Below are 23,024 nucleotides of genomic sequence, written 5' to 3'. Positions count from 1 at the left end.
AGAACAGTTAAAAGCGTTATTGTAGCAGAGCAGTAAGTTAATATTGGTTGGATAATCAGGTACATCAACTTTGACCTTCGACCTCAGCACAAAGGGGTCAACTTGCCTGATTTAGAGATCCCTCTAGACAGTTCATCGTTATTTTGACGATAATTCAACACCTTAGCAATAGATCAACACAATTAACTGCCAGGTAAGATATTTGTTGACTTCCAGTTCACTTCCGGTGCGTGAATTCTTCAGTACTGAAGAGGCAGGTGATTGTTTACTGCGGAAAATTGTATACTAGTAGTGATCGCTTTTGTAGGGGAAGGGGGGCATATTTCCACGACTAGGTAGCAGTAGCACTGCTACGGTTTGGTACACAATTTGTATTAAACAGTTCTCGGGGTCGGGGTAGCCGCGGCAACTGTTGGAGGGCTTCTCTTACTTGCAGTCTTATACATTAGGGCTAATGTATAAGACTGCAAGTAAGTGTGTGTTTGTGTGTTAGCCAGTCTGCAAATTCATGCAAAGATGGAGTTATCTGTGTGTTTGTGTGTGTAGCTGTGTGTGCATGCAGCTGTGAGTAGTGTGTGTGTGAGTGTGTGCACACGAGAGTGTGTGTTAGCATGTATGCATGTGTGTTTGCCAGTCAGCAAGTTTTTGCCAGGATGGATATCAGACTTGCCTTATTTGTCCGCGCACTCAGTGTAACAGGATTTGCCAGTAATGTTTGTCTTATTCATTGTCCATATCATAAGATCAGATGTTTTGGGGTTATTTTTGTACCTTTGTACCATGTGATATTTTCAATAGTTATTTTATGTTCTGAAACAGTACGGTCAGACTAATACCTTGGGCGATCCGGAAAGTACACTGTGTCATCTACTTTAGACTGTACTGCTCCAGGAGAATGAGACAGGATTAGATACAGTGCTGTATGCAAATGTTTCTTATCTTTCAATTTTGGATGATTCATTGTTGTTCTTAGAAATGGACGAGAGAAGCAGCGAGATTGCTGTGGACGATCTGCCAACCGTACACCCTGAGAGCAAGGAGGTTTTATAAAACCTCCTTGCTGAGAGCGAGACAAACAGCAGTGAGAAAGTAGACACAGAGGACTGGAAGGACAAGGAAGAGGACATTCCATTCGAGGAAAAATGCGGAGAAAAATCTGTCCACCCTCCCGTACAGGATTGTACAGAGCAGAGTTGTAGAATGTTTTCGGTGAAATGTACTGTGGACAAATGCTTCACATGTAGAGAGTGTGACTATAAGGCAACCTCAAAGGCTAACCTATTGAAACATACAAGGACACATACAGGTGAAAAACCCTACACATGTGACGAGTGTGAATACAGGACAGCTCACAGCTCTCATCTATCCAAGCATATGATGAGGGTGCATACAGGCGGGAAACCATATAAATGTGACCTATGCGAATATTCTGCTGCAGAGAAAGACACATTAGTCATACACATAGCTAGGCACACTGGACACAAACCCTTCATGTGTGGAGAGTGTGGGTACAGGACAGCTGACAGGTCTTCTTTATCCCGCCATATGGGAACACATACAGGTGTGAAACCCTTCAAGTGTGACATGTGCGAATATTCTGCTGCACGGAAAGGGACTTTAGCCCAACACATGCTAAAACACACTGGAGACAAGCCCTACATGTGTGGTGAGTGTCGATACAGGACGGCTGACAGGTCCCACCTATCCCGACATATGAGAACACATACAGGTGAGAAACCCTTCAAGTGTGAACAGTGTGACTATTCTGCTGCACAGAAAGGGACTTTAGCCCAACACATGCTAAAACACACTGGAGAAAAGCCCTACATGTGTGGTGAGTGCACATATAGGACGACTGACGGGTCTTCCCTATCCAAACATATGAGAACACATACAGGTGTAAAACCATATAAATGTGATCTGTGTGACTATTCTGCTGCGACTAAAGTCAATTTAGACCGACAATTGGCTAAACATACTGGAGAAAAGCCCTACATGTGTGGTGAGTGCGGGTACAGGACGGCTGTCAGGTCCCACCTATCCCGACATATGAGAATACATACAGGTGTGAAACCCTTCAAGTGTGACCAGTGTAACTATTCTGCTGCTGAGAAAAGCAATTTAGACCAACACATCGCTAAACATATGGGAGAAAAGCCCTATAATTGTGACCTATGTGGATATACTTCTGCAGAGAAAAGCAAATTAGTCAAACATATGGCTAGGCACACTGGAGACAAACCCTACATGTGTGGAGAGTGCGGGTACAGGACAGCTGACAGGTCTTCCTTATCCCGACATATGGGAACACATACTGGTGTGAAACCCTTCAAGTGTGATATGTGCGAATATTCTGCTGCACGGAAAGGGACTTTAGCCCGACACATGCTACAGCACACTGGGGACAAACCCTACATGTGTGGAGAGTGTGGGTACCGGACGGCCGACAGGTCTAACCTAAGAGTACACATGAGAAGGCATATATACAGGCGAGATTTGACCACTGTGACTATTCTGCCAGAAGGAAAAGCAATTTTAACCAACAGCTCTTGAAAACACACAGACTTAAAGATACACGTTAAAAGGTACAGGATGGTTGTCACTCTATCCTGGCACATTCAAAATCATGCAGATAAAAATCCTAAAAATGTGAGCAGTGCAAATATTTTGTTAAAGTACCAGTAGTAGCTACAAACCTAGACATGGTCAACCCGTCTTTGAAAAATCCGTACATGTACGGAAAGTGCGGGTTCACTGGGCCATGGAAAGGACGTGTCATAACTTAGTTTTGTGGCTAGAAAAACCATAAAGCCTTCTATGAATGTTAATTTTAGATCATTGTGGTTATGTTCTCGGTAGTGATGCCCATTTGAACTGATAGGCTTGCCCAAAATGTGAGTTATGCCACTTCCTTCTCGGTAAGGTCCTGAGCGCCTCTTGTATAAACATATCTTACAACCCAATGACTGATAGTTGCTGTTGCTACCCGCTAAGGTCCTGATCAAAAAACAGCGCCAACTGGCGACCTCGTGTCTTTCTATTATTCATCTGGCACAATATGCAAGTAACGTTTAATCAGAAGGGGCCACCCAACTTTTTTCAAAGTAAAGAAATAACTGAATCCTTACATCCGTTAAGCAGCCTCTACCATGCTCCGTGGATCTTGGAAAATAGTAGAAATATTGTCCCTCTCTCTGTAGCCGACTCCCGTAGCATACTGTTCACTCTATTTGGCCAATTTCGACTCTTTTTTCCGCGGTCCCCGGAGGCTGGTAGAGGCTATCTGTTTAGCAGCCAGACTATTTTATGGCACAGACGACTCCGGCTACTTACCTCTTCCCGTTCTACAAACTATTGTTCATGAAATAAAGACAATTTCCGACGTTTTACGAGTTGGCAAGACTCTTTTTTATTTCTCCTCAATATGTAAGACATTGGATAAATGCCATCATGCAGTATCGCTTTCACAATGACTCAGCACTACGAGTGAAACGGTTTCATTTCATAAATCTATTATGTATAAGTAATCTATTATGTATAAGTCCAAAGTCTTGAAGGAGGCTTTATTTTATTGGATATGAAAGGCTCCTTGTCTACGTCACTATTGATGGTTTTGTCGCCATGGTTACTGTTGCCTTCGTCGCCATGGTTACTTGCGTATGTCTTCACCCACAGGCTCGCCATCAGCTGAACATGAATAGAAAGAACAATAAGAGAGTACAGTAAGCGTCAAGTTTTCACTCGTCATGATTATTCAGAATATTACGGGTGACCCTCGCAGTAAGAAATTCAGGTAGAATAGAGGTTGAGATGTCCTTGCTGTGCTAAGATGTAGGATATGATCCCTGATAGTATGGATACAAACTCTGGTCATCAATCCTTTCATAGAAGCCACCGTCTTACCTGCAAACGCTGAAATTCTTTATCTGACAAGCCGCCCGCCAAACATACTATACATAGCACTGTTTTTTTTTACTTTCACAGACAATATGGTTGTGAGATCTCAATGTTAAACTTGTGATCGATAAAAGGGCTTAAAATGTAGGCTGTACCTTGGCTTAAGCTATGGGTGCACGGTGGTGCTTCCGTCACTGGAGCTCCCGCCACTGGAGCTCGAGCTTCCACCACTGGAGCTCCCGCCACTGGAGCTCCCGCCACTGGAGCTCCCGTCACTGGAGCTCCCGTCACTGGAGCTCCCGTCACTGGAGCTCCCGTCACTGGAGCTCGAGCTTCCTCCACTTGCTGAGCTTTCGCCCGAGACCGATCTTTTGGACCTGAAGCTTTCAGCGCTTTCAGAGTTGCTGCTTTCGCTGTTGCTGTCGGACCCGGAGCTTCTGGGTGCTCGGGGATGATTCCCATGACGTCCCGGCTTGCGTGCGTCGGTTTCCATGGCCAACAGCACCACCAAAACCAGTACAACGGTTGCTACACGGAGCGGTCCCATCTTCTTGTCAACTACCTGCGAAGAAGAAGTCATCAGGTTTAAGAATAACCCAAGACGATCACAAATGAACGTATATTTTTCAATTTGTAGCATGAACACTGGATGCAAGTCTAGAAGTGCATATGTACGTTAACGTTGGTGTAACTTAAGTGAGCCAATGTTAAACAATATAGACAATGTGCTGATTTTAAGATATCAAATTATGTATATCATATTTAATCGTCAAATCTTACAAGGTGAATACTTAGCAACTGTCACAACACAATTATTTCTATGACTAGCTGTTCAGATATATGGCTACAAAAACACATGAAAATCAGATTCTAAACCGTAGTTTTAGAATATCCTTGGTACCTAACAAGGCATGACCCCGTCTTTTGGTCCCGCCCACTAGACAAGACTTGCAACAGTGACCGAAAATGTGCATAGCAGATGTTTTGAAACATTTTCACAACATTTGAGAGAGGTGGATTACTATTGCTATGTTTAAACTTTTAGCAGGCGTTCTAAAACGGTGAAAATGTCGAATTTCGAAGTATGAAGAAGTCAGTAACTTTTAAAGAATAATCACTGCATGGGGGTTGTCTTTTCCACCTTGGCTAGTTTTACCTTTGGTTTTATAATGGTGACGCACTCACCTGCGTTGTAGGGTTTGGGGAAGCAACTCGCTAAGACGTTGGATAGAAGAGATTGACAGGTACCGACCTTCCTTCGCAAAAACTAGAAGAAAAGTGTGGCTGGGACGGTACAAACCGGTTTTTCTACACACGTTGCAGTGCGCCGATGAAGGGCGTTCCTATTGGTGCCTGCCACCTAGCCTCAAAAACAAGTGACGTCGTCTCTATAGTTCGTAACTCAAGACTGACGTGCGATGCGCTGTTACATTAGGCCGTACCAGGCGGGGACAGTACCTATTGTTAGCCTCTACCAGGCCTCGCAGATCGCTGGGAAAATAGTAGAAATTGGCCAAATAGAGTGAATAGTATGCTAAAGGAGTCGGCTACGGAGAGATGATCCTATCTGCTATCCTAGGAGCCTGCAAGTGAAACCCTGGCAAATATTCTCCCTATAGCCGGCGTAGTTAGTCTGGTAGAGACCAGCCTATTGTACGAGTACTGAACACGGCCTTCACCGACCAGACAGAGACAGTACTTATCGTACCAAGGACGGCCTTCAACACTTCACTGATCTGGAAAATCGCATACAAAACGTATTTTGCCCGTTGCCATGGCAACAAAGGGTGTTGTTGGGCAGAAAGAAAGATTTTTTTGAGTTATGGGCGAAGTACTTTACGTAATATGAGCCTAATCGATGTTTGACGACCCTCGGAAAGCGGAGGCTTTCGCCAAGTTGTCCACGTATCCTCTCAAGGATTTAAACTCTTGCAAGCCTTGCGTATATACTGTATTAGGAAATCTTCTGCTAAAAGGGAGACAATGTTCTCAATAGATAACATTTAATCATTAATGATAGATCAATCCATGAAATAAAATCCACTGCACGCAAGGCGGCTTTATCAGTGACAATAGATACCAGGTAACGGTTGCTCAAGTTAATCAATAAATGTCACCAGTATAGTTCTACTGTATGGATGTATCGGTATTTGTCTGGTAACCGTGCCATCGGGAGCTCCCCGGTATCTCTACGGTACTGGAAGGGATGCCCGCCCGCCCAGGCAGATTAGGGACACGTGGGTGGTTTTACGGGCTTGATATCAATTAGCTCACTCCCTGGCCTAGGTGGCGACAACTCGAAAGGCCTGCTAGAAAGATAGGCTGACATAAACAGGCCTGTGCTGAGCAGACTGGGCGGGTAAACACTCCTAAGCCGACCGGAGGAGAATGGTATCCAGGTTATATCGGCATCAGTGAATCCGGCTTATTGAAACGTTACACGTAGGAGGATTATCACAGAATATTGTGGGACTCGTCGTAATCAGGTATAAATACAAGTAACACCTGGAGTTACATGGACAGGGATCTCTCATCAAAATGGGGGGATTTGCTGGCAGCGATAGATCCCAGGTCAATCTGGTGTAGCACATTTGTGTTGGTTCGCCTGTATGGTTGCAGTAAAGCCCAGGAAAGTCTTGTAGTGCTTTCCTGAAGCATCAAATAAGTAATCCTTACTCGACCTACCTGAGTAAATTCTACGCTTTCATGTCGTGGCTTAAAAGTTATTACTTAAACGAATTAAAAAGGATCGTCAAGGTTTTCATGGAATAGCCTTACATTTGATGATGAAGTATCACAATGAAGAGGTCTATACTGGCCGGGATTACAAATCTATATTCATAGGAACTCGTTTTGCCTCATCACTGACATCAGTGAAGTTGAACCGCCTTGCTTTGCCAACAATCGACAGTTTTCCTTCTAAGTATTGTTTGTTCGTGTTGGAGGAAAGCCACATCGCGAGCCACGTAAAAGAACCCACCACACTTATCGAAAAGAGTAGGGATCAAATAAATCTGTCCGGATATGCAGCTTGTGCTCTTCAGTACAAACCTGGTGTGTTACGCCACAAGGTGGTTTTCCGGGTCTGCGGTACAACTAACAAACAGACATTATGATAAAAAGAGTTAATCTACCCCATGGTCTACGTGACGCCAGCCACGTCTAAAAGAGTTGTAGTGTAAGTAAGTGGCGCTGGTCAATCAAGTCGGTGCCACCCCGTACCGAGCAGAGATATCGGCGACAATAGGTACCGGTACCTATCATCGACCGGTGATATATTGTGCACCTGCCTGAGACGTCTCCTATTGTCTACCAGGCGTATAAATAATGTGATCTAGTCACGGGCGTTAGAAGCGCGCCGATACTCAAGAAGAGAAGACGACAACTCTGTTCATACAAGGTAACTTATGCTATGCTTTTCGGTTAGTAACCATTATTACCCATATAAATATATTTTTGAAATGTTGCAAGCAGCACATAGCTAAGATTATCCTACGCTATTCTAGGTTTATATTTGACTTATTCGTATTTTAGAACAGTCTGTAACGTAACGTTACCATACTATATTTCTAATTTCACCGATAGCTGTTGTAGTGTTTGCATTTAATGTAACTTAGCAAGGAATTTCAGACACCATCAATATGTATATGTACATATATGTATATGTATATACAATATATATATATATATACATGTATCACTCCGTTGTTGGTATCTATATTCGGGAGCGGACCAAAGCTAACTACGGTAAACTACCTCTAAAAACAAGTCGTCTTGAGTCTTAAAATTGGCATTTGGTTCTGACATTCGTACCTACTTTCATGATTCATGATTAGAAATCAGTGCATTATCTAGTGCCAACCATGACGCGGTCACTCGACATACAGTGGAGGCGACCTCATCAAGTCACAAGTAATAACGACTATTATATGTCTTCTTGTTTAGTAGATTGACAACACTGAGATCTAGACACAATGGGAGCGTTCCGTGTGGTCACAGTCAGCCTGCTGGTTGTGGTGGTGTTGCTGTTGGCTATGGACGCCGAGGGGCGCCGCGGGAAAGGTCGGAGACAGCGTCCCCGAGGAAATACTGAGGGCAGGGAAGGTCGCCGCCCAGGACCGCCGCGCAGAGGGAATCGGAACAGCGGAGAAGACAGCAGCGGATCTAGCAGTGAAAAAGACAGCCCTGAGAGCGAGCAGAGTGCCGAGAGTGGCGAGGGGAGGGGACCAGGTAAAGGCTAGCCTCCTTTACAGGCCTTCCAGGCGGCGCCGGCGTTTATTATTTTTTGTGGGAGGAGCTCTGATTCGCGATTTTCAACATATAGGGGCCAGGTTCTTCTAATTTTTTAAATCGTTTTGCCGCCCTAGAAGGCGAAAACGATCTCTTCAGCAAAAGAACCTGGCCTCGATATGTTGAAAATCGCGAATCTAAGCGCTCTCCCCTGAAAAATAAACGCATAGAAGGCCTACAAAGGAGGCTAGTTAAAGCTAGACTTCGCCTGACAGAACAGCATAGACTGCATGTACGGAAAGCGACATGCTTATCATGTTCTTGTAGTCCATGCAAATTCAAAAAGATATCTAGAATCGGCAACAGATTAGACATGAAATTTCATTGAGATCTTCCACATGTCTAAAGCTGTCACAATTTATGTCTTTTGTTGCCCTTAATTAAATTGACCGGATTGTTGGCTTTTTAGCAAAAGTGCTGTGCTTCTCTGTGCATGTGGGAACGGAAAATGTTCCCGTCTATACAAGGTTTGTCTAACCACATCAAAATACTAGTATGAATTTATCAATTACATATCGATATTCTACGCAAGGAAATTTGTTATTGCGAGGACATGTCGTCTCGTATGTAACGCACCATGTGGATCATGATGACCCTAACCTGAAATTGTGTACGTTGAAACACTTTGCGGTGGCTTTTATATTAGAATAGCGCAGTGATATCGATAAAAGGGCTGTTGAGATTGTTGGAAGTTATACTTGTGCACTCACTGACCATTCTATCCACGTGAAGGTTCTGCCAGTGATGCAGAAGACCGCCCGGGTTCCGCTGGGGAAGACGGTCCGGATGCCGGTGGGGATGACAGTCCGGACGCCGGTGGGGATGACAGTCCGGACGCCGGTGGGGATGACAGTCCGGACGCCGGTGGGGATGACAGTCCGGACGCTGGTGGGGATGACAGTCCGGACGCCGGTGGGGAAGACGAAGGCCCCACGGGCCCCCCGGCCGACGACACTCCAGTAGTGGTGCCGCAGCAGGTCCCATCTACCTAATGCGCTTCTATACACGCTCCAAACAAGGGTGTTATATCCTTGAAGTCCTTGCCCCAAAGTATACGTAGTTTGGCCTCCTCTCCCGCACGCCCGTTTCTAAAGTAACACAGTCGGTTTAGATGTTTACACGGTGTGCTTATGTATAGTTGTTTCCAATGATGAAATAAAAATCTTACTGCAAAGTACGTCACGATCGCGATTTCAATCTTTGTCTTTATTTCAAGAGCGAATGGTTGTAAGTGTGATAGAAAGGTGCACTCCTGTATCCGGCCGGCCATTCTCCCACAAAGAGTCCTTCCGCAATCTTTAATATACATTAGGTTACTTCTATGGAACCCGGGCACAAACAGTTGGTCGACTAATCACAATACTCAAGAAACTTATAGAAACAGAAACTTACTTAGAAGAACAAGAACTCCTCGAGCTCTCTGCAATGAACGAAGTTCTGGAGAGCAAACTTCACTTTTTACGCCTCGTAAGAGGAGGAGCCGATGGTGATGATGAGGTCACGTTTATTGGATAACATCCTCGGGGTACATCAAAACTGATGATGCGAGCGTGGGAAAAAAAAGTTTGGCCAAAATAAAGCTGCCTTCATGAAATCTAAGTGGGCAGGAAGGTTGACGAAATGACTAAACACAAAGAGTATGCCTGTAGTATGGTATACCGAGCAATAGATCTTTTCAATTTTGTTATTTCACGTATTCTTCTTTGACTCTCGGAATTAACTTTCGTCATTTCTACCACACTAGTACCCGTTTCCGATTTTTTTTTTTTTTTGCAATCTAAGGCATATATTTGATTTGCTCATTTTGGAGCTGCTTCGTACAATTTACAGTGTGGTTCCACCTTGTCAGTACACTTAGGCCATGTTGATTTGGTTATATGGATGACATCCTCTGGGAACCCCAAAACTGATGCAAGCTTGCCAGTAAAAAAACATTTTGGCAAAAAAAACACATGTTCCCTTCATACGAAGTCTACGTGGTCAGGAAGGTTGAACAAACATACAGAGTATATGGTATACCAAATGATACATTTTTTATTTTTGTTCTTTCATATCTTCTTTGACTTTGGAATTGACCTTGTCATTCAACAATATTAGTATCCATTCTCCGAAAGATATATGAAAAAAAATCACGGCTTTCTTTTGCTCGTTTTGCAGCTGCTTTGTGACCATTTGTACGATTTACAGTGTGGTCCGAAACGGACGAAAATTGATTTGCGAGCGGATGCCATCCATATAATCAAATCAACATGGCTAAATATGGAATGTATTGTTATCATTAGTCCCAATTAAATCTGAACGTCATCAAAGTTGCCCAACAGCGGATATCCCTCGTGGCGCATGCGCATTGCTCCTCGTGTTCCTGTGGAGTCATCCACCGCGGGCCGAACAGACTTCTGGGAGAAACGATATCGAAACACTCGGACCCGAAGCACACTTTGTACGAACATTGCCGAGGAAGCCCGACGTGCTCGACTCGGGAAAACTCGGTCAGAACGTAGTGACGGAACATGTCGACGTTTCCAACGTCAGCACGTGAAAACGTCAAGTCGCACGCCTTTTCCGCCACACAGTCGTGACTCTTTTTATCCAGGACTTCAGACGGTATCTCGGAACTTTTCGGATCTGAAACCAAGACGACTACCTCACTCAAGGTCGACTTCTTCCGGAAAGTCGCGAACGCTCGTTTGGAACACGATTCTTCAATCCTTTGTCGTGCCTTTGACGCTATTGCTCGCATCATTTCTGAAACCTTGGGGTGTTCATCCGTATACTTTGTCCTTTCTCGCTTAAGAACATGTTGAGCGAAAAGGTTTGGCATCTTATTGAAGGTTTCCTCCACTAAGTCGTGGATGCCGAAGAATTCGGCCTCCAAGACCACCGAAGCTGCTACATCCGGAGGGGGAAGGTCGTCCGAACGGAGGAAGTTGAGGATGTGGCCGAAGTTTGTCCCGTCCCGATCGATGAAATAACGACCGTCCTAAGATTTAAAAAACAAAAACAACAGTATAATGATCTTGGCTGTAGTAAACAGGTTTGATTACTTGAACAACACTCTGTCGTGTTATTGGTATTCAATGAAAGAGAGGTTTTGACGCAGCAATCTTGAGCAGTAAAGATCTTCAAAAACGTCTCTTTTTGTTTAAGTGCTCAAAACGGTGCACTGGGATGACAATGTATTTCTTTGCTTTGTCCTGTAGTCTTCAAATTTTCATCTACGATCTTTATATGACAGATTATGACTGCAATACTGACTTGTAAAAACGGTAAAGAGGTAGTCTTTCCAATTTCCAAGCAGACGTTCGGGGAAGAGATGAAAACGCGGACCATTAGAAGAACGTTGAAAATTAAAAAAAAAAATGCGTAACACAAGCAGGACTCTAACGTTAAATCTGCTTGGAGTTTAGGTTTTCCGACCTTGTCCTTGGCCACGTGATGACGTCCACTAAACATGGCGGCCAACATGGAGTCCTCGCGCCTGCGCAGAGTGGACAGGGACGTTGTGAAATGACGACCGCCAACATTCAGACAGACGACTTCGGGAAATTCTGACTGTTCATTGAGCAAAATTAAAAGACAGTGATCAACATTTCAATGATGATGATAATAGTTAACATTTGAGTCACAGACACGTTATGTATAAATTCATCTAAACACGTGGTTATAGAACGGCACCTATCTAGATCCCCGTTTCTGTAGCCCCCTGGGCCACACAGTTGTGCAAGCACTACCTATTTATCAGAGGTATGCTAGTCCACTGGTATGTTTGTCTGAGCCTTTATTCATTCATGAAAATATCAAATCGTCCTGGTGGCCACTTTTCATTGAGGTCATGAGAGATTTAGGTAGGGATCAGGCAAAATACAGATTATGTGATTGAAGTCCTAATAAATCCAAAAAGTTATAGCCGTAATAAATCTATATACGTTGTAAATGTATTACAAAACATATAACACAATGAAGTGGTGCGAGTTCAACTTTCATACTCTTTCTCATGTGCTGTCAGTACTAAGCAGAAGAAACTGCAGTATGTACCATTATAAAAATCTTTGATTTGACTTGGTCGGGGATCGAACTCAAGACCTACTGCATTCAAGACCAGTATTGGCTGTTTATATATAACATGTTCAAACCAAATCATATTTGAGTCATGCTTATGTTGCTTTACAGCGCTAGTATTAGTATTGCATTGTGTCAAAAGGTGTCTATCCACTTTCTGGCAAGACACCGGCTTGTCCGCAAGAGAGCGTCCGTGTGTCAGCATAGCAGTTTCATGTCGTTTCGCATACAGCGTTTAGGGGGCGCTTTTGATCAACGAATGTCAAGGATATGTTAAATTTCGCCGCCAAAAGTGAAACACGATTCGGTGGGACTACCTTCATGAAATACACGTCATAAATCATACCGTGTGTGTTAACCCCCCTCCCGACAAGCAAGAAGGGCGTCTTACCAAACTGTACTCTACTCAACTCGGTAGTGTAAATAAAACAATTACCTGCTCACTCTCCATGGTCTACGTTTGTATCAATTTTTCTGTCAAAAGATTGTTGCTGAACGCTTCACCGGTGGAAGAATATCATGTACAGGACATTGTAGGTTCACTGTCACTCATCTTTTCAGGCTTTTTCCATTTCGATAGTCGTACTCCTAACAGCTGGTACATGCACACTCCTCTGGTACACTTTTGACACTTCCGGATGTGACTAATGTAACCTTTGACCTAATCATCACCTGTTCTTTTCCCATCATCTCTCCCCCGGTATTTTCCTGATAATCGCCGTTAACCATTAACAAAGTTATATAAACTCTGTGATAAAAAAATAAGAAAATTTGATGTACGAATTACATTAAGTAAAACTTTGCTTCTTCCCACTCATACTAGTAAATTTTAGATTGAAAATCTAGAGGAGTCCTAGAGGGCAGCAAGTGCTATCCCAGCATGTCACGTAGTGGGTGTTTTTGTGATATTTCAAGGTCAATGATTTCTTTTGATAGGTAACAATAATGCTTAACAGATTTAAAACTATTTCAAACCTTGCTTTAATTCACTGCAATATCACACAACTCGTACCATCAGAACTTGGTTTTGTGATTTCTCAAAGGCCATTCCCAGGTTTCAGAAATACCTATGAACTTAGTTCAGTTCATCCTCGGTGAAGTGACCCAAGTGTCTTCACATGTTCCTGTCGTACATGACAGATCGGAGTTCTTCATCTTTAAGACCAACATCCTCTGCAATTACTTTCTTTAGTGTCAACCTATGTAATAGTACTATAAGTGTGTGTCGTGTTGTCATCAAAAGATGAAGTATGTATGAAGAATCATATTGTAGTATTGCGCCAACCTTCTTTCTCTGCTACAACTACAACTAACAAACAACTTAATAAATCGAAAACACAAGCACACAGTGGTTATGATAAAAACATTACAAAATTTATTTTGGTCAGAGTTTGCTGCTACCCGTTACACATCTGAAACACTGGCATCTTTTTTTCACACATATCATGCAGACGTCCCCAAGTGAGGTAGTCGAGCAGAGATATGACCTCCACCATGACCTTGTAGGTGGGGGAGGGGGGCTCTGAAGGCAGCCATATTGGATCAAAGGTCATCATTATACAAATGTAAATATATAGCTATATGAGGAATGCTTTTGGGTTAAGTACTAGTACTGTACAATAATTTCTGTTAGCAGCACTATTTAAAATTGCCTTTAAATGCAGAGCAACAAGTTCCACAGCTGAAAATTACATGGTCAGTTACATGCTTTTGGAATGGTAGCTTAAAAAGAGAGAATTGTAACAATCTCCTTCCTTAAACTATTATTGTGGCTGTTCAGAGTCCCGTGTCCCCCTATTGCCTGGTTAACACAAAGACACTTTACCCTAGAGACTAACTTCAATCGGTAAAGAGCTGCACTATCAGAAGACACATTCACAAGACTATGTCTTACCCTATGTCTAACACTTAGAATCTTAATAAATCCAAGTAGAGTTGAATTTACGTCGTCTATGGTTAACATAACTAGGTAATACAACACACATATTCACTCCACGTGAATTCAAACATCATTTTCACACTCCTGATTGGTTAGTGGCTGACCGATCCTATTCCTTTTTTCTGGTAAAGAAATGATGTTAACTGTACATTAAAAAAAGCAGGTTTCATACTACTTATGATTATGATTTGTATAAGAATCTTTCAGATCTAAAAGGACTTAATACACAAATTCCAGGGTCACTATTAACCAATCAGAAGTATGACAATTGTTCTTTAAACATTCCATCAACACAAAGGTATATTTAAATGTTACAATTGTTACAACTCTCTGTATCTACAAACAACACTATAATTTCTGCTAAAATATTGCTGCACAAGAAAAGTCACCATTCTGTACAAGTGTCCAACAAAATGTTCCCCCATTTTTCCATGCAACATTCCATATATACAGTTGTTTGCACAAGGTGGGACACAGGGGGAAACAACTATATCGGCAAAAATACTTTCTTGGTCCACAAAAATGCCCCCAAAAGGGCCATGTATGTACAAATAGAAACCGTTTCTATTAGAAGAAAGGCTCTCTCGATATTGGCTACATATTTGTACAGCACTGTTAAAGATGTTACAGTAAAAACACTAATTTGTACAAAATGCATCTTTCCTAAATGACAGCATTTTTCAAAAATTTGGGCAGAAAATATCGCACTGGTCTTAAAATCTTGGAAAAACAACATCCAACAAATACATACAGTATCTTACACATGGTTATAAACTTCACATGCAGGAAAATATTGACACTATGTTTTTCCTATCTAAATGTACAATATACACAAAACAAGCACAAGAAATCTCATAGAAATTTAATCTTCTTCACATCAAAATATTGACTATTGTTCCGGAATATTGACAACTTTTTAAAAACATTCGCAAAGGTCACAAAAGATACCCGACAACTTAACAACCATCTGCAATCCTTTCCAGTTCTCCAACTTGAGTATGCAACAAACCCCTATACACACCCTCTTCACTGCAAGATTCATTTGATTTGGCCACAAAAATACCCCCAAAACCTGTTTAATGTTCTATTCCAGTTTTCAATTTCCATAGAAAAAACTATAGAAACTGTCTATCTCTAAAAATACTGTCAAAACTACTGGCAAGACGGTCGCCTAGCAACAACTAGTTTGCTGTGACTGGTTTGTTCTTGTTTACCCAGTGGTACTTGTCGGCAGGCGGTCCTACGCGCCCCGTCTTGTGCCCCATTGGTGGAAGGAACCCCTGCTTAACGAACATCACGCCAGGTTTGTTGTAGATGCTGTTAGAGTTGTTGACGATGGGAATGGGTTGAATGGGCGCGGGGTAGTAATGGAACTCGGGAGAGATTTTGCCGTCGCCTGATGACGGACGAGGGTACTGGATCGTTGGCTGCCTGTTGTCGAATCTTGCGATGGTGTGGACGGTTCTATCAAAGCCATGGCCAAACCTGCAAAGGAGAAAGAGTGGAAGTTTTAGTTAATTCAGCTTGTTTTGCCGACATACAAAATTATATACTTCAGAATCTACATTCTAAATGAATACTACCAACCACCTTGGATACGCTAACTGTATCTGGTTGGTTCTTTTCTTGTACATGTATTTTCTTCACATGTGGACGATGGAAAAAATGTCCAAAAAGCAGCTGAAATCTAGCTACATCATGTAAGTGTCTACCTTCCCCTTGCTCCCTAACCCTGTGACCAATACAAATCTGGTACCAAAAGATGGCCCTAGCATAGAAAAGGTTAAAAGGGGATTTGTGGATCCCACTGCACAGGCCCTGTCAACAGCAGGACAGCTGTGTTTGTAAACAAAAGCTGAGACTCATCCAAAGCAACAGCTGTCATCAAGGCTTTTAATCTCCCAGGAACCCCCAGAGCTCAACCTGATAGGTGTAGCAAACAGTGAGAACAAAGGCCTGGAGTCCCAGAGGCAGAGCAACATGATAGAGCCTTCAGGTCTATTGTGTCTGTGAGAGGAAGCATGGACGATTGCAATGAGGTCATGTATACATGACTTATTTTATAAATACAGTGCTTCCTGTGCAACTCCCTTGTACCTAGATCTAGTATAGTTTCCTAAATAAAGGTGTAGCTTTTCAGACTTCTTTGTTAGTATGGTTAAATAACTTCCCTTGGTAATGTACCCCTTACAAAGGTTGCACAAATTAAGTCTGATTTGATTTGCATGTTCTAGGAATGGAGTGTGCATCTTCTATTTAGCTACAACTAGTATTTTTTCCTAAATAGAGCAGTGTAACTTTTTATACTTCAAAATGACAATGTAAATCTTTCAATGGTTGCACAAAACAAGTATGATTTGCTTTGTATGTTCTGGAACAGTACTAATAGGTGTACAGAAAAATTTAACAATTTTTTTGCCCGAGCACCATTCAATTACCTTCTTCTATTGTCCTGTGGAAAATTGATAGGGGTTCGACCCAATTACATGGGATCTTCATGCAAGAGGGGCTTTATGCTCAAAGGAGCTGTGATTTTGGTGCCTTGGGGGAGGGGTAACAGCTGTTGCTCAAAGTTTAGTAAACAATACATAAATCACCACATTCAGAAGCAGAAAGAATTCCATGGTGTGCAAACCCTTTCAGCCAATTTCCCTTGTGGATGAAGTTGATAGGTGCTGAACAATACTGTTAATTCATTTACTTTTGCTGTGGTTTTAGGAAAAGGAGTTTTTTTGCAGTATCTTAATTTAGTAGTTGAAACGATTCTATAGTAGATCCTTAGTAGTCATCCAAGGGAGACAAATTTGTGGTGTCATGAAGTTACAAATAAAACCACCGTGAAAGTTTCAAGATTTACAGCAATAGCGAATCACAGTGAAGCAGTTGGGAGGGAGTCTTGGGTCTTTGTTATGGTGAGAATTAAGGGCCAGCTGCAGAGCCATTTAGGACCCCACCGCACAAAATCTGCCATCTGGGGTATAAACATAAGAAAAGGAAAGGCTTTTCAAAAAGCCTGGGAACCAAAAATCGGTGAAATGGCTTTGAAAGGGGGGTAGGATTCTAGGAAGGCTGTTCTGAGACTGATCATTATCTGTTTGTTTGTTACTTTGTAGCTAATTCTTCTATGGAAACACATCCACTGCTAATCTAGGCTTCCAAACCAACAGTCCACTATCCACCGTGCACTATCACAGAATCATTTGATCCGAAGGAGTCCTGGATATTGTAAAAACAACTTCTCTACGTCGTTAGTAACTAAGGATTTCGTCATAACATTTTATTTGTTTTATTAACTACAAATCTTTTAGATGCTCTTTCCTGAATGATGCTGACAATTCTGTTTGTTGCAAAGCTTCCGTGCTAAGAAAGTCCTTCCATGTTTTGTTGAGGTCTCTTTCAAAGAGGTTGAAGAGGGCAAAAACAACATCAAAACAAAGCTCCTCTTGGTGTTTTGGTGGCCGAACTAAACAAAGGAGGTCATGCAATATGCATGACCTCTGAGTGGGTCACGCTTTGCGCCTCATTGTCCAGATAAGGTCTGCGTACATCAGCTGTTCTCCTGTGTCCATATAGGGTGGCCGGGTTGAGACTCAATAATGGTGGGGGGCATAGCTTCAAAAGACAAAACTTGCTGTGCTGTTCTGTGTTAAAAATGAACATAGACTTCCATGTTATGATGTAGACTAAGAGGATTGTTTTTCGGTAGACGGTTTTCATTTTGTGTCTTTGCTGCATTGCTTGTGCAAATGAAGATTGACACCTTGCTTGTTTTCTTGATTAAAGGATGTTTTCTTAGGCCGGCTGGCACTTCTACTATTTCACAACACAGACTTTTGTCTCAAAGATTACTTGTGAACTGACCCTTCAACTGTTTCCTTTCTATAGCCACCTCTCCAGACATAACAATAACTTGTTTGTGAGCCTTGTGTGTTTGGACCCCCTCCAAAGAATAAGATTAACTTGACACACAAAGATGGGGCATTCCGTCTTCACAGCCAGCATTATTTCTAATCTATGCATAAAGTAAGGGAGGGGGGGGTCTTTTAACAACAACAAAACATGAGCAGGACAATAGTGGAAGAAGAAAGAAGAGTTGAGCTAGTTCAGACTTGCTTGTTTACTTAGATGGGGGTAACCCCATGTCAAACAGTGGGCCCCCATTTGCCATATGTTTACATCATCAAGGACTAGATTGCAGTATTGCATGACTACGCTAATATGAATATGCATAAAGTGACATAGTTCATGCAATATCCTTTCACATTACACCATTCTCCATATTCCAGAACAATTCGTTGTTTGTTTGAACCTTTGTTTATTCATGATTAGCTCAAATTGGCACGCAGGCCGCTTTTCATTGTCACCCTTTGATCAAAAGCCAAACCATTATGAAACTTGAACCACAGCAAACCATTGACACAAAAACCTAAAAACATACAATCACACATTCAATTTGTGAATATGCATGCAGTTAACCTTTCCACCGGATGACTTCCAAAGCGCCCTTGTCACTCAAGTTTCTACTATAACCTTTAAAGGCTCGAAAAAGATAACCCAGATTACCAAATTGGCTCACGACTGTGCGAAAACGTGACTGCGAGAACGTGACTACGGAATCTAGACTACACCAAAACGTGACGCAGGATTACAGACTGTATGGAGTGTGAGTAGGAAATCTGGGCCAGGGTATGACTACATTATGTTGATGATTCAGAAGCGTGGGTAGCTCATCCTTGGTGTGATGTCATCAAGCATGCGTTGATGTACACGAGGGATCTTGACACGTAGGATCTTTATTGGTGTCTTTGCACGTGGCAACTTTATTACTAGTGCCAGAAGGGGAGAAGACTATTGAATTAACTACTTTTCTACTCTTGCTTCCTCATTTAGTCTAACATGTGCTGTTCCTTAGCATACACCCACGAGAAAACAGTAAGATATCTAAATAGGTAAGGTACCGATTCCATCCAATGGAAAAATCAGCAAAATGTCAAAGACCAACAGAAAAAAGACAAAGAAAACCACAAACAACTTTGAATGACAGACATGAATATGTGGGTGGGTTTTCCCCACTGTGTTTAACTTCCTCTTCTGGGAGTGACATGTCCAAACATATACCTTTCACAATTTGGTTCCTCTTTTTCCTGTTTACAATAAAAGTGGTGACAAGTCCATGCACATGACTGTTTTAAGACTCTATGGTGCACTATTTTTTTGCGCTTTTTACCCCTGGCAATAGTGAGATAGCACAGACCTTCATGTAAAATTAGATTTTAAAACCATTGCAATTTGGACAAAATGTTTGTGACAAAGTGGGAAAAATAAAGCTGAACATACCTGCACGAGACTTCCATAGGGTCGACCCACATGATGATAGAGTTTGCGAGCCCCAAGTCCTGATATCTCAGTCCGGCTTCGCTAGCTGCCATCTCGAGCACCGTGTCTACTGGTTCGCAGTCCTGAAGTCGTATACAGCGGTAAGCCTGGCCCTTTTCTGGACAGTCAGGGTACCAGTGGTTCTTGAACCGTTCTACCATGATGGCCGTCAGTTTGTCTGCGAATCTATCAACCTGGGAAAAGAAACAAGCAAAAAAAGACATAAGTAACTGATGGAAAACTAAACATGCAAAGAAGGGGGTATCTTAGCAAGCCAAGGGTGGATAAACTAACTTGAGTGATTATGGGGTAAAAATTCTATTCTCCAACTTCCAAGCTGAGGTTTGGCCCCAGCTCGTTTGGGACGTCTTTTGGGGCATTTTTGTCTGGTTTTCTATGTTGTTTGGTTAGCAAAAGGAAAGCACAACAGAAAGACCGACAAAAGGCCGAAAACAAACAATTCATACCTCTGCTTGGAGAGAATAAAAATTTAGTGTTGGCCCAGTAAAGATGATAGCCTGAGTACCAACCTCCGTAGTGACCGCTGGCTCAAAAGAATTCGCTTGCTAACCACAGAGTCTGACCCTGCGCGTATCCGTAACGGCTGTTAGTCAGATATTCGTTCCGATTTTGAACGAGCTCGCTGATTGGCCCCATTCGTCTAAGCTCCCCCCATGCCACACTGTTCTTCGTAACGGGTAGGTTCTAAGAACTGTTGCCATGGCGATTCTTTCAAAACTGGACCCGAACAGGGCAATAGAGACACCTTGGAACGAAAAATGGCACCGAACGCAGCTCGAATTCCCCTCATTACGTGATAATGAGACAGCCGTTACGGATACGCGCAGGGTCAGACTCCGTGGTTAGCAAGCGAATTCTTTAATTTTGAGCCAGCGGTCACTACGGAGGTTGGTACTCAGGCTATAAAGATGAGTCATCTGTCCATAACTAGAAAGGCTTTAGTGAAGTTGCTTGCTAGTTTATTCAAGTTAATAAACACTGAAGCGCAAATCTGTGCTTTTGTCAGTTGTAATTGCTACTGGTTAATTTAGTGGACTGTTTTGTTATGCAAAATCCAAAAGTCAGGGGACTAATTATGGTAAAGCGAGAAGCAACAGATTAGCATATCCACAAAAACATTCCAACAGAAGCGGAAAATTTCCCATTCCTTCAATGTCCAGATTAGGAATGGAAGAAATCTTCAAAAAAAATTAAGAAATGCACAACTGATGCCAAGAAACGCTTTTCTTCACAACATATGGTGAGCTTTTTCTGACTATGCTGCAAAAGTTATTCTATTTCAACTCTAAAATAGCACTTATTCTTCTGACAATAACACCTCTTAGAAGTCACATAAAAATAGATTACGGTGGAAAAACCACACCATCCAATGTATTCCATTAAAAAAATATTTTCTCCGTATAAACGATGAGAAAGAAATGTGTTTTTCCAGAAAATGGGGCAATCCTTTGTTGTGAAATTTTCCATACCCCCCAGCCAGGGATCTGCTCAAACAAATCCCCAGCGCAGAAAAATCATCCCCGTACCTGGTCTTTGTCCAAGTTGCCGCTTTTCCTGACCAGTCTGGCCAAGTACACCACAGCTGCTGCGATTTCGTCCTTCATTATCTCAGTTTCATGGAAGAGAGGGCGGAATTGGTGGATTTTCCCGTCTGTTTTGGGGACGGAATTTTCGTTGACTTTTTGGCGCTGGTTCGACTGGTTCCAAGATGGCGACGGCGTCTCTTCTAGCGTCGGTGAACAAAGACTCTTGGAGACGGCTGTTTCTCGGAGGAATGTCACTAGTCTTTGGCTCAAAGATTGCACCTAGAGGAAGACAAACATACATGGGTTCTCTCCAATAAATTTGGTGGGAAAGCTACGGTAGGAAAAGGAACAAAAGACCCAACAACGGAGGGAAGCCAAGTTCGGGCTTTTCCGAAGCGCTAGCGTCGAACATCGAAACAAAAAAGAAATTCGGGGAATTCTGACTCTTTGACACCACATAAGGGTTATACCTTGCAGATTAGCAGTCAGAAAGGCGGAGGGTTTGGCAAGACAAAGAAGGAAATGATGCGCTCTGTCGACAGGATGCTTGCGAGTTCGGGCTTTTTCTGCAGTGAGTCACGAAACAAAAGCGCTTTGCTCTGAGTACTTGTTTTCCCCACATTCTATTTTTGGCGGCTCATACCAACGTATATAGGGGTGTAATATTTAGTAGGGCACATAATTTTCTTAGTTTGGTTCAGTATATCTTTTTTTGAAGTATATATTTAGATATAATAGATAATAGATATATGGTAAAATTATTTACTTGTAATCAATATGTCATATAGATTTAAAACTAGAAGCCTATTTCTGATAATACACCCCCTTGGATCAAACCATTTGTGGCAAAGCGACTTACGTCAGCCAATCACGTCACAGCTCGCGTTTCCGAGGGGACAAAACATATGACGTCACAACTCGGCTTGCCTTCTGGGAAGTCTCCCAGGGAAACACGACGTCTTCGAGGGCCTACGCACTTCTTGACATTCTCAGAAGATCGTATTTCTGAGACTCTTGTTTTGGATCGACGATCGAAGTCGCTCTCAGTCGAAACAGCATCTTGAAAAGCTTATCTTTTGTTAGAGTAACATCTAACATCCTTATAAAGATAAAAAGCAACCTTATATGTATTTCAGGATATTGCGCAATAATAACAACCCTACGTTCAAAGTGACATGGATTGCAATGCAGGGATTACATTTCGTTGGCTTCGTGCCATTGCCAAGTACGTTGGTCCACTGCCAACCGGGCAACTTTCTCCTCTTGGAAACTTTGCCAGAAAAGATGTCTGTAGAAGTTGCACTACATCCTTTAAAGAATTGAATACAATTTCAGGCTGAAATAAAATATTTCCTGCGTAAAAACAGTAGAACTGTGGCAAATGGAAGTTTTATTAAACAGGAAATATTGTATTTCAGCAAGGAGCTTATACAGATTTCTATACAAACTCCAAATTTCTGTATAAGCTATTTGATTTCAGCTTGCAATTGTATTTCACTTTTTTTGCCGGATGTTGTGCAATTTAACCCTACCTAAATATTTGCAGGTCAGTTTGCTGAGGCCTTGCAAGCTAAGCACTCTGTTCTATTGGTTTAACCCTACAGTGCTATTTAGCTGTTAGCACATGAGTCAAGATTCAATTCCTGTGTGGTTGACATTTCCAAGATGGAGATATTTTGTTTTGGGGATTTCTTGGCTATGATTATTCTTCATACTACTCTAGTAGTCACTTATATGTATTGTGAAACGAAGGTAAAATGGTAAACCTTGTAGCTAATCCATCTTGCCTGTGTTTACACAAGCTCTCCCTGGCTGGGGTTAATGACCCCTTCCCCTGGTAAGAGAAGCGAGATTTAGTCAGGCTAGCTAATAGTCAACTTTTAAACAAAAAGTTTTTTTTAAAAATGGTTAATGTT

General features: G+C 42.2%; 4 protein-coding genes across 5 annotated transcripts; 2 read left to right on the top strand and 2 right to left on the bottom strand.

The window, feature by feature from the left end:
* Positions 1 to 1,200: 1,200 nt before the first annotated feature.
* LOC136424675 (zinc finger protein 84-like) lies at positions 1,201 to 2,553 on the top strand. Its single transcript, XM_066413300.1, has one exon. The coding sequence runs from the start codon at positions 1,201 to 1,203 to the stop codon at positions 2,551 to 2,553; it is 1,353 nt and encodes a 450-aa protein (XP_066269397.1).
* A 4,597-nt stretch (positions 2,554 to 7,150) lies between these two features.
* On the top strand, positions 7,151 to 9,364 carry LOC136424255 (S-antigen protein-like). 2 transcript variants are annotated; one of them, XM_066412788.1, is made up of 3 exons: positions 7,151 to 7,297; positions 7,846 to 8,127; positions 8,920 to 9,364. In XM_066412788.1, the coding sequence occupies exons 2-3, from the start codon at positions 7,872 to 7,874 to the stop codon at positions 9,177 to 9,179; spliced, it is 516 nt and encodes a 171-aa protein (XP_066268885.1). In that variant the 5' UTR covers positions 7,151 to 7,297; positions 7,846 to 7,871; the 3' UTR covers positions 9,180 to 9,364. The 2 variants fall into 2 exon arrangements, with proteins under 2 accessions (XP_066268885.1, XP_066268884.1); XM_066412787.1 differs by having other exon boundaries at positions 7,153 to 7,297; positions 7,843 to 8,127.
* A 1,024-nt stretch (positions 9,365 to 10,388) lies between these two features.
* Positions 10,389 to 12,907, bottom strand: LOC136424254 (BTB/POZ domain-containing protein KCTD14-like). Its single transcript, XM_066412786.1, has 3 exons — positions 12,683 to 12,907; positions 11,605 to 11,739; positions 10,389 to 11,167 (listed from the first exon to the last, which is right to left on the bottom strand). Exons 1-3 carry the CDS (start codon positions 12,695 to 12,697, stop codon positions 10,466 to 10,468), a joined length of 852 nt encoding a protein of 283 aa, XP_066268883.1. The 5' UTR covers positions 12,698 to 12,907; the 3' UTR covers positions 10,389 to 10,465.
* Positions 12,908 to 15,032: 2,125 nt separating this feature from the next.
* Positions 15,033 to 21,702, bottom strand: LOC136424814 (maternal B9.15 protein-like). Its single transcript, XM_066413477.1, has 4 exons — positions 21,579 to 21,702; positions 21,109 to 21,387; positions 19,523 to 19,755; positions 15,033 to 15,670 (listed from the first exon to the last, which is right to left on the bottom strand). Exons 2-4 carry the CDS (start codon positions 21,184 to 21,186, stop codon positions 15,367 to 15,369), a joined length of 615 nt encoding a protein of 204 aa, XP_066269574.1. The 5' UTR covers positions 21,187 to 21,387; positions 21,579 to 21,702; the 3' UTR covers positions 15,033 to 15,366.
* Between the last annotated feature and the right edge of the window lie 1,322 nt (positions 21,703 to 23,024).

Source organism: Branchiostoma lanceolatum, chromosome 18, assembly GCF_035083965.1.
Source record: "Branchiostoma lanceolatum isolate klBraLanc5 chromosome 18, klBraLanc5.hap2, whole genome shotgun sequence".
In the NCBI taxonomy this organism is placed as follows: domain Eukaryota; kingdom Metazoa; phylum Chordata; class Leptocardii; order Amphioxiformes; family Branchiostomatidae; genus Branchiostoma; species Branchiostoma lanceolatum.
Note: the sequence above shows the minus strand (reverse complement) of the source record. Positions and strands in the feature narration are given on the sequence as shown.